The 12,931-nt window shown below is 52.7% G+C and overlaps 1 protein-coding gene across 1 annotated transcript in view; it reads right to left on the bottom strand.

Moving 5' to 3' along the window:
* Positions 1-10,345, bottom strand: part of LOC106740776 (homeobox protein Nkx-2.4-like) — a 31,666-nt gene extending 21,321 nt beyond the window's left edge. The window contains exons 1-2 of the mRNA XM_014612152.1: positions 8,870-10,345; positions 2,788-3,083 (exon numbers count right to left, since the gene is read on the bottom strand). Coding sequence (XP_014467638.1) covers positions 2,788-3,083; positions 8,870-9,590 — 1,017 coding nt within the window. The 5' untranslated portion in view covers positions 9,591-10,345. The remainder of the gene's footprint in view (positions 1-2,787; positions 3,084-8,869) is intronic.
* Positions 10,346-12,931: the final 2,586 nt, after the last annotated feature.

A 12,931-nucleotide genomic window follows, 5' to 3' on the forward strand; every position in this document is an offset into this window, starting at 1 on the left:
ATGTTTGCTTTTCTTAGAGGCTCTAAAGTGGTGTAACTTAGTGCGGTGAGCTTATCATGCTGGCCAGTGTACGGCGCGGAAATGTAGACGCGATTATTTATGTTTGCCCGGCACATTTGGTGTGTTTTACAGCTTGACAGTCTTCACTACATAAGATTATGTCATATTAGAATTTCCCAGTTTAAATCCTCTTAAGTAATACCATTGTAGAACTGCGAGAAATAAGTTACACGCTTCAGAGAGATACGACTCAATGTGTACTGAGAGAAATTACAATTGTTCTCCCGTAGAAAAGTATATATATCTAAAAATATATCGTACAATATATTTCATTAGTTATTATAATTAGTTATTATAATGATTAGAGTATGTTACAAATAATAAATAGTTTTCTCTCAGTGTGTACGTGCGCGCATGTCGTTGTTATCGACATACCCCGTGCGCCGGGAGAAGTGCGGAAGTGCGATCGCACGCATGCGGGGAAGAAGCGGCGCCGCGTGATTCCCCGTTCTCCGTTATCGCTCCCGCACGCGTTTTTGGCGGTCGTTGGAGTGCCCTCTCGTCGGCGAACTCGTTATCGAAACTTATGTAGGTAGTACGGTTCGTGCGCGGCATTCGGCCCGGGCGCGCGCGCGCGCGAAAATCCCGGCTGATTGCAATCAGGCCTCTTCGCCGACTTCCGTGCTCGACTCGGAATCGATTCGTCGGCGACGCTCCGAGAGTGCTCCGAGAGAGCGCGCGCTCGACTTCCGGTTTAAGGAAGCACTCCGCTTACACTGCTTCCGATCGGACGGATGTCGCTCGTACGGACGGAAAGCGTTATACTGCCATCGCGGAGAACACCAATTACACGTTTCGCTTCCGATCTTGCGATCATCGAACTTGGACACAGCGATCGCTAAATACACCTTTCCGACTCTCAGGCTGAAGGAGCGTTCATAGGAGTAAAACAGAAACTCGGAATCAGAAAGGCACGCTTAACGTGCGCTATGCGCCCAGAATAAGATTCTGTAAGTCAATTCTGTCCGTAAGTCAATTCTGTAACTTTCAACGACACTGTCGTTATCGTTACGTTGTTGTTTTCGTTGCACTGCCGTTGCGCAGCTCAATCTGTCGCACTGAGAAGAATTATCGTTATTTTCGGTCTCAGTTATATCCGTTTTATGATTTTCACCCCAGAAGTAGCGGCAACAATATGCATGTAACATTATAATCATTGACTCTATAGTAACATTTACTTAGAAAAATGATACTCCTACGATTCTTTCACCACGATGATTACAGTGTCACAAATGCCAACGTATTGTTCTCTCGGTGCGCATATTGCACTCGCGCGACGACAACGTAACGACCACGACACCGTCGCCAAAAGTGAACAGAACAGACCCACTGGATTCGTTCGATCGTAAGCGAACGATCGTCGGGTAGCCGAGAAATCAAAAAGAAAGAAAATAAACGGGAAACTCATGCGAGTTGAGTCGACGTCGTCCGTCTCGAATCGAGACATTCCGCCGCGATGGCAAACGGAGACAATTCCCGAACGCTCGCTTTCGAAGGGGCTGATAAGTAAATTGAGCCGCAGACGGAGAGACGAACGGTAGACGAAACGATAGACCGTAGCCGAGGGGGAGATTCGCCGCCGTTACGTGCGCACGGACGCAGGATGCGGCCAATGAGCCACGCAACAATTATTTATTGTTGCCAGACTGATGCGCGCCGCGCCGCACGTCGAGCCGGCCAGACCTGTCTGTCCAATGGAAATGAATACGCTCGTTAAAATTGACGTATGCCTTATCGGCCAGCCTGGCCCGCCGAGGTTGAACGACGACGGCGACTCTACTGCGCGCGGCGTCGTCGAGCAATCGGCTCCCAATAAAGTAATGTTGTTGTTGTTATTATTATTATTATTATTATTATTTACGTCTGTCGATATAATTCGTCTCACTGTTTCTGCCCAACGATGTACCGCGTCCATAGAAAGAAAGGAAAGGAAAAAACGCGGCCTTGTTCCATCACGGAGGAACCGAAGTGAATCGAAACGCTTGAGGTCGGCGCGTGTTGTATTTTGAAATTCGTTCACGATACTCGCGCAGTCGAGCGGCTGCGATTCGAGCCGCGCGATTGACCCTCTCGCATTCGGGGTACGAGGAGGGCGCTTTTAAAATAGAAACTTTCGCGGCTGCAATAACGTTCGATTTGTGTACGCACGTCCGCCGACTTTTTTTCCCAGCCGTTTTCGAAATTCTATATTAACGGGCCCGGTAACGCCGCCCGCTCCCACGCGAATCGATCGGCCGAGAGAGACGACGCGGTTACACCCCCGCGCGTACACCCACCATATCCGGCCTTCTGCAATTAATCTCCTTTCAGCGATTAATCTTCGCCATGGCGGTGTACGTCTGGTATGAACCACGTATATGTTATATGCGCGCGGGTGGGCGAGTCGATTTCATCGAACGGTTGTCGCACCGGTGCGTTCCGAAACGTACTGGCAGCGATGGTGACGTAAAATGCGGATTTGTTTTCAGCGACAAACGGAAGAAAACAACCTATATTCTATATTCAGGAAGATACATAGCACGGGAAATCATTTCAGATAGTCGTGAAGTCGCGAAGCGAACCTTCCTTGACGACCAATCGTCGTCTCACGACTTCCGTCGGTGAGAATCGGAGCCCTAATCGCTCGCGCGCGATCAGGGAGAGAAGGTCTCTCCTCCGGATACCTCGGCCGGTCGTTCCGCCTGATTATTCGAGAATAGCTGGCACACCCCGGCACTGATTACATACCTGAGTAGGCGTTAAGTGAATTAGGGACGCTAGGTGCTCTCGTTCGGGTGCGCTGAGGTACTTCTGTTGCTTGAATCGCCTTTCGAGCTCGTATACCTGGGCCTGGGTGAACAGCACACGTCTCTTCCGTCTTTGGGCGAGGGGGAACTGCATCGCACCGACGCCCATGCCGACCCCGACGCCGACGCCGACCCCCATTCCCGACGACTTGGTCACGTCGCCCATCGACTGGCCCACCGAACAGCCGGCCATGTTGGTCCCGGCGCCCGCCGCCGCGGCACCCATCAGCCGCGAGACTGCAAAACATATTGAGCAAACCGGAAATGATACTTCGCGCTCTTCTCTTGACCCGCAGACTTATCTCTAGGCTTAATTAACCTCTCTCCCCCCCCCCCCCCCCCCCCCNTTTTTCTCGGCCTGCCACTTTAATGGATACAGTGGGATCGACGACTTTTAAACGGCTTAACATTCTTAACCCTCATGGGGGAAAAAAGATTGGTTAAATTAACGTAACAATGAATGAATGGATTGAATATTTTTTGATTGAAGAAGACAGAATTTCTGATCTTAAGAACCGAATTTAGTTCACAATCGGGACTAGAAATTCTGCTTCCTTTGGAAAAAGTTCGTTCGTGACGAGAACGCGTTTAGTTCGTTCGTTCTGTCACGTTAATTCAACCAAACTTTCCTCTCCGTACCTGAGTTGCCTTCCGAGGGGAGTGCGACCGACAGAAGCGAACGAAACTTATTTTTCCGTTACAAATTTCTATATTCGCCAAATTTTCCTCATCTCTAAAGTAAGATTACGTAACGTAACGTCAATCTGTGAGAACGTTCTTCGGAAGTCTGATTCGCGGAGAGAAGAAAGATCCGGCGGTCGAAACGTTGATGAACAATAACGGATCTTCCTTGGAAAACGGTGTTTTCCGCTCGAATCGATGCGGTCGCATTGATAAACGAACGTGGAGTGATTCTTCCGTGTCTCCTTCAATGTACATTCGAGAGACACACGATCGGGTCATCCGCGCGCAACCCGTGTAGACCGCGCGCGAGCAGCAAAAGTGGAATACTCAAGCGGTTCCGCGTCGGATCCACGAGGATGACGCGGCCTCTCTCTCTCTCTCTCTCTCCGAATTCGAGCTACCGAAACCCGATGAACGAGCGAGCGAGCACGGTCCATCCCTTGTCAGTTGGCGAAGGGCTGTCAGGAACGAACGCGTCTGGCCGCGGACAAAGAGAACGATTTAGGCGCGCAAAGTGCTACGTCACCGCGAGCGCGGGAGGTCCAAGATGAGGTACCCGAATTATTATGTCTGTGAGAACGTGTTCTCGGAGCCGTCAGTGGAGTCGAGGGCGAGAAAGAAATACCACTCGAGCGCAGGAACAAATACCGTCAAATTTGTTTACCCCGGGGCTCCGCCGTGCCAGAGGAAGAAATCCGGCGGGGCCGCTCCCGGCCGCCTTCGTTCGCGTTTACGCTCGTCGAACGTAAGCAATACCGTATTTTCGCTGGCGGCGCGCGCTGTATGTATTTTTATCCCTCTCTCATTACGCGGATATCCGGTGCCTGGTTATCGCGAGCATGGCCTGTATTCGCAACGGCCGACTTCCTGTATCTCCTCCGGTCAAACACTGAAGATCGCGAGAGAAGCCACCGATCAGCCACGTTCTTAGTGGAGAATCCAATCGGTTATATTGTACTTGTTTCGAGTATTTCATCATTTTTCGCGTTAAATCTAATCTCTTCTCCCCCCCCCCGTCTCCCCCGTCATTTTTTCGATTCTGGAAACTTATAGATTTTCGCATCTGTACGCGATTACCTGTCGCGCTGTTACATAGTAACGAATTGTGCCGGACTTGTAAATCATTGTGCCGCTCGTGCACGGCGTTATCCTCGTCAGCGGCCGTCGTGAACAATGAATATGCGGCTGACGGGACGGAATGTGTTTCGGTGTAACTTCTGCCAATACACGAAAGGCGGATCCCGATGGTGGGCGAACAACGCGCGTGCAGGAGCTCGTTAAATAAATTGACGTTTCTCCGACGGTCTATCCGGCCACCGACGTCGCGCGCCTTCGCCTTACGTCGGACACCCTTCTCCTCTTCCCCCCTCCCCCCTCTCGCTACCTCCAGCCGGTTGGCGTCGCTTCGGGGCGCAATAATGCTGCGTAACGACGGAGAGCAAACCTACGTCTCGATTTTTCGAATTCCAATTAGGTATTAGATAGGTGACAGAAGTCGGAGATTTCTCGCTCCGCGTCACGGACGCATCCTTCGCTCGCGAGGCAGATTCCTCTTTCGCCGAGTCATCGTAGTAATTATCGCGTTACGTCGATCGCGATTCGGCAAGTTCTCGTCGGCAGGTATAACACCGTTGACTCTCCTCTCGAGAAACGACGTTACATCATCCTCGTTTTACACGCGTGTAACACGGGGGTGACGCGGGCATGAAGCGATGAGATTCGTAAAAAATTCGCAGAAAAAGGGCATAATGGGTAACACGTATAAATAACACGCGCGTGCGGACGAGAGAGGGCAACGTTTAACAATGGAAGTTTATTAAAATGCTAATCGCGAGCGACCGGTCGACCGATACAATACATTGTCGATAACTGTCGGACCGTGGACACAGTAGCGGTGTAGAAAAATACTTGGAAACGCTCCGTCGCGGAGAAAGATCAGATTAATGATGAATATGTTTAACCTCGGGTTACGCACGGGGATAATCAGCGAAACGATAAACGATCCCGAGGCGATAACGTCAAGCTGGAAAAAAAGATTTCTGCGATCTGCGAACGACGGGCGCAACGATCAATCGTCGAGTATTCAATTTCGATTGTTCTCTTTCGCAGTCATCGGCGGCGGATAAATCGTCAAGTTTGGTAAGAGTAGAAACGCGACGTTACTCCGACCGAGTCTATTCCCTTCGCGCTCCCCTCCCCCGATAAAGTTCGTCATTTCGTAATTTAACGCGAAACGGAACTCGAGGAAGCTCGATCGCGAGCGAACGAACGAACGAAGCCGGGCGCTCTCCCTCGAAGAACGCGGCGGGGGTTTTCCGTTGTTTACTTTGCAAGGGGCGGCGATAAGTCCCGCGAAATCGAATTCGAAAGATGTAGACGAGAGACGTATTCGCTCGTCGTCTCCGGTCTCTCTCGCTCCGCGTGTTTCGGAGGCCGGCGGAGGTCCGCTTATTTGTTTAACTAAAATCCTCGGCGCTGTCCACCAGCCACGCTTTCTCGTATTCTGGATCGATACCGGACGACTAACGATCGGCCCTCGCGGTGGAGTGGCGCGTGCGACGGACGGAAATCCACGTAGGAGACGGACGCCTGTTGACACAAGTCGCACGGAGAACGCGCGCATTGTTGGCCGACGGGCGGTATGCACGACGTGCCTTTTGTGGACACTGAAACGCGAGACTCGCGCGCGCGGCGCTCTGGACATCCAAATGGATCCACGAGTACCGAAAGCTCCGCGCACTTTTCGGAGAGAGACACTTCCGATCGTGCCTCGCGTCTCCTCCCCGAGCCGTTTAAAAACGACTTCCCCGTGTGAGACGTCCGTGTTCTCTTTTCACGATAATTTTTACACATTTCGGAAAACAATCGTTTCTTCCCGGATTTCTTCGCGGACGTCCGATTCGAAGCTTTGGTTTTATATTAAACCTTTAGTTCTACAACGTAGTAGGAATTAAAATAGTAAAATAGATTGAACTTCGATTCTAATAATATAATATCGTCCTTACTTTGACCCTGACGATGTATAAAATTTCCGTTTTCGCTGTTTCAGCGTCAAAATAGGTTGTTGGAGGTAGCATTGAAATTTAATCTGTAGAATTAGGGGTTCAAGGAAGAAGTTTAAATGTGTCATATTGTCAAGGTAGATTTTTTATTAGGAGACTCCTCTTCTCCTTAGAAAAATTCACGTATGTTCGATCAAAACCAGCCGCGCTTACTTTTATCCGTGAAGAAGCTAAGACTATATTTTTCACTTTTACTCACACTCGCAAATCCAAGAAAAAGGGAAAAGATCGATGATCAGAGAAGACGAGCGGCGGGGCGGGGGATAAAAATTCGATTTTCGTGGAGGAGAGATTCTCACCGCCGGGATTAAAGTCGGGCATTCTTAAAGAGAGTCAGCAGTGCGCGAGATATTTTAGGTCGTCGTTGTCCGTGTAGCGTTACACTCGAAGACGATCGAAAGCCGACGAGAGAAACCCGGCGGGCTCTCGTTACCAATTAACGACGGAGCACTCTTTCGTCGACTTTGTAACGAGAGACTGACTGACACTCTCGTCGATCCCTAAATGGAGCTGAGATATCCATGATTCCGCCGTTGTAGCGATAAAAGTGCGGGGGACGTGATTCTCACAAGGCGGAAGGAATAGCGACGACCGGCTCATGCGAAGGATAGGTTTTCATCCCGACACCACGAGAGAGCACACGAGTCTGCCCTCTTTCTTCCTCTCGTCCTTTCTCTATCTCCCAGATTGCTCTCTCGTCGCTTCCGGCATTCGCGCACGAGACACACGGCGCGAGATCTCGATGAATATCCGATAACGTTATAACTCCACGCGCGAATCCTCAGCAGCGGCCTTAAGACGACGAGAGAGAGAGAGAGAGAAAGGAAATTTCACTCGTCCATCGTGACTAAATAACAGGTGTGGATCATTCGCGGTTAGACGTCCGACATTGACATTGATTTCCATATTAACGATCGTCGTCAGGCAGAACGTGTCTCTCTCTCTCCCTTTGCAGGTAGGCGCGTATTCTGCGCGCGAGGCTACCAGCGAGGCTCCGATAAATACGAGGCCCCTCGAAACTCATTTGACAGGCTGACGGAGAACGAATGTTTGCATTCGATAACTCGGTAGCGTTTGACAGATAGACCAACTGTCCGAGGCGCAATCCATCGAAGCGGCCGCTGAATTAATCGATATGTAGACGAGCCGTGCGCGCGGAGGCTTCTCTCTTTCTCTCTCTCTCTCACCCCGCGACGAGCATGTAAATGGATGTAGCGCTAACGAAATATATTTTCTCCATCACGCGGGGAATGCGCGCGAGGAGTTTGTCGTTGGGCGAACCGGGACGGAGCCGCGTCCCGACGTCGGAAATTACCATCTTCGGCGGCATTCTTCTCATCGAAATGCAGCACCGTCTGCGAGACTCGAAACCGGAATCGATGCAACTCCGATAATATTCGCGACACTTTCGACGCATTCGTCGGCGATACGTTCGACGACAGCTCGTGTTTCGCGCAATGCACGAGTCTGGGATCGTCCCTTGGCGATGCGAGAGAATCGCCGAGACGACTCGGCGTGTGTCGACATTGGGCAGCGTTACTCGAGTTCTGCCGCTTTGCACGGCGATACGAGCTACTTAGTTGGCTTTGTCGGAATGCGGGAAGAATTTCGCGGTGACCTATTTGAACCCATCGGTAAGGGACACCCATTCGTATCGAAATTCGAGAATTCGGACATTCCTCGTGTGAAAAACGAGCCGAGCAACCTGCCGACTATCTGCGCGCGTGTCTTGTTTACAGTCACTTTGACGCCCCCTCCTCTCTCTCTCTGCGTTTTCAGAAGAAAATGCCACTGTGTCAAGCATAACCGTCTTCTTTTCAACCGACTTCCTCTCGAGATCGTCTACTCGCAACTTGCGGTATTCTCCCATCGCGAATTTCCTATCGTCTCTCGTGCGTTACATAATCTTTTCGGTAGTCGCGGTGGACACGTTTTTACAGCAACGCGATGGAAAGTCACGATTAACGAGGAACAGCAGGCAATTCGGCGCGTTAAACGCGAATACATGCACGCAATAACGGTCGTTCTCCTCACTCGTGTACGATCTACGACGTTCCAGAGGGATATCTTGGTCACCCGCAAACACAAGGAGATCCTCGCGTGGATTAAAGTGAAGAAATAAGAGAGGAAAAAAAAGGCGAGAAGAGGTAAATCGTTGTTTTCAGTAGGCAGTTATATCGAGGATCCCTCGGGAACGTCCGAGGACGGCGGCACTCTGCGTCGTCCTCTAAATCCGCGAGGCAAGAAGAAGAAGAAACTCGCCGCTGTAGTACTCACTGGCGAAGCGCGGGTCGTTGGTGGCCGGTGGCGCCGGTGCGTACCAGGGGTGATGGTGCGACGATACCGCGTGGGAGCGCATCGGGTCCGTGGCGGTGGCCGTGGCGCCGACGCCGGGCCCGGCGTGATGGTACGGCGAGAGTTCCGCGGCGCAGTATTGGTACTGCGACGTGAGCTGCATGGTGGCGTAAGGATTGCCCATGGCGCTCATGCCGCCGCTGGTACCGCCGACACTGCCGCCGCCGCCGGGGGCGGCCCCGTTGGCCACGGAAACCGGTCCGGGGGTGCTGCCGCCGGGCGTCGAGCCGCCGTGCAGCGGCGGGCTGCCGCTGCTCGCGCTCGAGCTGCCGGTGTTACCACCTACCCGAGCGCCGCAAGCGTTCCCGTACGGCGAGCCCTGGGGATGCGTGACGACGCCGACGGCGGCGGCCGCGGCGGCGAGCTCGAGCTTCCTGTAGGACTCCTCGATCGGCGACAGGATGTCGGTGACGCTGAACGGGGTCGTGTGGGCACCGGCGGCTTGGACGTGGGACGAGTGCTGCTTCGGCGACAGGCTCATCGCCAGGTCGATGCCATTGAGGTCCGACAGCAGGCCGGCCTGTTCCAGCTGCGACTGTTGTTGCTGTTGCTGCTGCTGGTGCTGGTGATAGCCGCCGGTGGCATTGCCGCCGTTGCCCTGGTTGCCGCCGCCGTTTCCGCCGCCGCCGCTGCCGCCGCTCATCTCGGCGAGGCCGACGCCGTCGAAGTACTTGAAGCTCGCGCTTCGCGGAATGATGAGGCCGGCGCTAGCCGTGGCAACGGCGCGACAACAACATTCCGACGCTAGTGCGACGACGTCCGTACACTCACCACCGCTCGGCGAGATCGCGTTAACGTTCACTCCGTCCGCTCGGTACCGCAGTATCACTCGGATCGTACGTAATCGACGAGCGTGAGACACAAGTCGGTGAGAATATTTCCCTTTCACGTGCACCGGAGCTGCTCGCGATCACCCGCCTCCAGCCAGTAATCGTCCGCTGCTCTCATTCCGCGCTCTCGACGACGCTCGGACGCGCGCATAGCTCCCTCCGACCGCTCTTTATCTGTCACTGCACGCGCCTTCCGGCTCGCCGTCCAGGCGCTTCGCACTCATCTTCGCGCGAGCGGAAGAATCGCGCGTTTCACACCACGTAGTCCGCACGCACGACGCAGCGCGAGGTCGCAGGGGTTCGTCGCGCGCGGCACCCACGGCGGCGACCTTACACACGTGGTCGAGGACAGTGGCCGGCCAGAGCCGGCCGACTGAAATCACTCTCGGGGGGTCTTCGAGTCCTTGGATGCCGCCGATAGAGAGACGATGGTAAATGTACCACTCTATACGCTTCGCCTCCACCTTCGTCGAGGATACACTCTCTCTCCGTAGGAGAGGAGCCTCTCTCTACGGATGGATGGATGGATGGCTGGATGGATGGCTGGCTGGCTGGCTGGCTAGCTGGCTGGTTCGGCTGGCTTGCTTGCTTGCTGGCTGGCTGGTTGGGTGGCTGCCTGCCTTGCTGGCTGGATGGATGGATGAATGAATGGAGAGGACTTCTGTCGGGTACTCCTGGAGAGGTCCTCACGGCCGCTTAGACCCACTCGACCAGCGCTCGCCCGCTCGCGCTCGCTCGTTCACTCGCTCGCTCGCTTGCTCGCTCGCCCGCCCGGGCACAGGCCCCACAGCCTCTCGCGGAGAACCCGTACGACGACACGATGAGTGGAGTGCCCACTACGGAGAAGTGCCTGCTACCAAGAGTCGTGATGAGATGTCCCCTTTTGCGTGTGAGAGAAGGGTTTCCATACGCCGCGGAGAGGCGGAGGAGAGGCCGCGATAGCGGGAGAAGTGGAGAGACGCCGAGGCCTCCGTACGGCCATTGGGCGAGTCTCGCCAATCGAGCGGCGCGACCGTGCCGACTCGTCGCCGATTGGCGCGGCGCATCGCCGCCGCCGATCGACGGAGTTGGCTGCCGCCGTTGCCCGGCGACCCGGTTGGAGCCCGCTGCACCGAGACGGAGCGTAGCGACCTATCGAAACGGCCGCGAGATCGCACCGCGAGGCCGTAGCGGCCGCTACGTGGAGACCCGGCCCTGCCCGGAGACCGCCCATCCGGCACCATCCTCGCTGCCGGATCCAGCGATGGAAGGACGGTCCGGAGGGCGGGGAAAAACCGCCGGGAGAAAAATGTTGGCCGGCACACACGCGCCGAAATTCTCGCCGTGGCTCGTCACCGAGCGACGGTACCTACTTTTCGATCTGTGTCTTCAGCTGTCACGTCGCCGGCTATCGCCGGCGAATACGCACGAATCCGTATCTCACGAGTCCTGGCTTTAGCTCTGAGTCTCCGTTTCCGCTGTCGTCGCCGCGCTGCTCCGCCGCTGCAGACGTACAGGATCCTCGTACATTCTCTCGGGACTCTCCGTCGCCGTCGTCTTCCGCGGCGAACGCGTGCGAATTCGGACGTTACGTTCAGTGATATTGATTCGATGAGTTGCCACGTGGTGGGTGATTCTGGCATTTGGGTCCATAGTGTGTCCAGTAGCGTAGCCGGTTGAGCGCCGCGTTGGTGAAGATACTTACTGGTGTAAACGTCGCGAATCGAATGTCCCCGACGATGTGCCTGCGCAGAATATTGTCTTAATGTCGCTCATTCGAGCGTTCTCGAAATCAAGCGGCTAAAATCTAAGCGGCGGGGGAGCCGATATTTGCGCTCACCTGTCTCGCAACCTCCTCCGTACGCGATCGACGGCTAGAAGGTCGCGACGATCCTTCACTCTGAGTCTCGGAGAAATCGCGTAGTCGTGTCCTTTCGTCCGTTCCGAAATGCACAGAAGAGAAACATATCGCGGTCTTTTCGCTGCTGACTTTACGCTCGCACCCTGACAGCCGCAGCTCGGTTCGTCAGCCACGGTTTTGATTGTGTACAGACTTATTCAACTGCGAAATCATAAGAAAGGCATGAAATAAACGCTTCGTAACGTTCAAGCGCACAATTTGACACTCACCGGCCCTGGTCCAGACATTTTTGGGTGGAATGCACGTGTGCTCGGATATTAGAATTCGCGTATTATAACGCGGCGTTGGCTGTGAAAACGTTTAAACCTAAACCGGAAGAAGTTAATAATACTTCGACCTTTATTAGGCATAGAACCACTAAGAGTTTCCGATCACACGTGTGTAATTCGTTTCACGGTTTGAATAATTTCTTTTTCGGTGCATTTCGAATCACACCCGACATCCAGTAAGAAATTCTCCCATTGGACGTCGGAGTGCGTTCCGGGGTGCGTCGAGAAAAAAGTGCCGCTTTGCATATTCGTGACTATTAATTATTGTTGAGAAAATCGCTCGAGAATATTTTAAAGAGGTGGTTGTAAGGCGAAATGAGTATGATAAAAATTTGGTGAATTTACACTACATATATTTACTTCAATTACATTTCAAATTAACATTTATTATTTAGGCAGTGAAATTAACGTATAAGAACGTAATTTTGCTTGACAAATATTAAGTTTATGAGTGGCCCCCTTGACGCGCTACGAAAATGCAATATTGAGAAGCCTTATAACCTCTTTGAATGTTACTTCTTGTGATTTTATTAACATTACAAATGGTACTCTGTTCAGTGGCGGATTTCTACAGAAATCAGTGATGCTGGAGCATCAGAGCTCCTATCAGAAGGGAGACCCAACCCTCTCCCCCTTTTATTTTCTTATAAGCAGTTAGGAAAGAGGTCCTCAAAATAGTGTTAGCATTAGACCCCGGAAAGTTATCATCCATCATTGACATCATTGACATCCATCATATTGATATAATCGTTGTTTTGCACATGGAATGGGCGGTAGCGAAAAGAAAATCACGAAAAGACCATTAAAATTTAACGAAAATCATACCGACTTGTTTCTTGCGCAACACCGACAGCAATGTGTTTAAGTTACGGTAACGCGCTTCTTTTTAAAAATAACTTACCTAACCTTGATATAAAATAACGTCTTTAGAAGGGGACTCAGGAAGGAATTTGAGTGACTGCGTTCGTATCAAACTAAATATTGA

This window comes from Dinoponera quadriceps, unplaced genomic scaffold, assembly GCF_001313825.1.
Source record: "Dinoponera quadriceps isolate SergipeBrazil2010 unplaced genomic scaffold, ASM131382v1 scaffold453, whole genome shotgun sequence".
Lineage (NCBI taxonomy): Eukaryota > Metazoa > Arthropoda > Insecta > Hymenoptera > Formicidae > Dinoponera > Dinoponera quadriceps.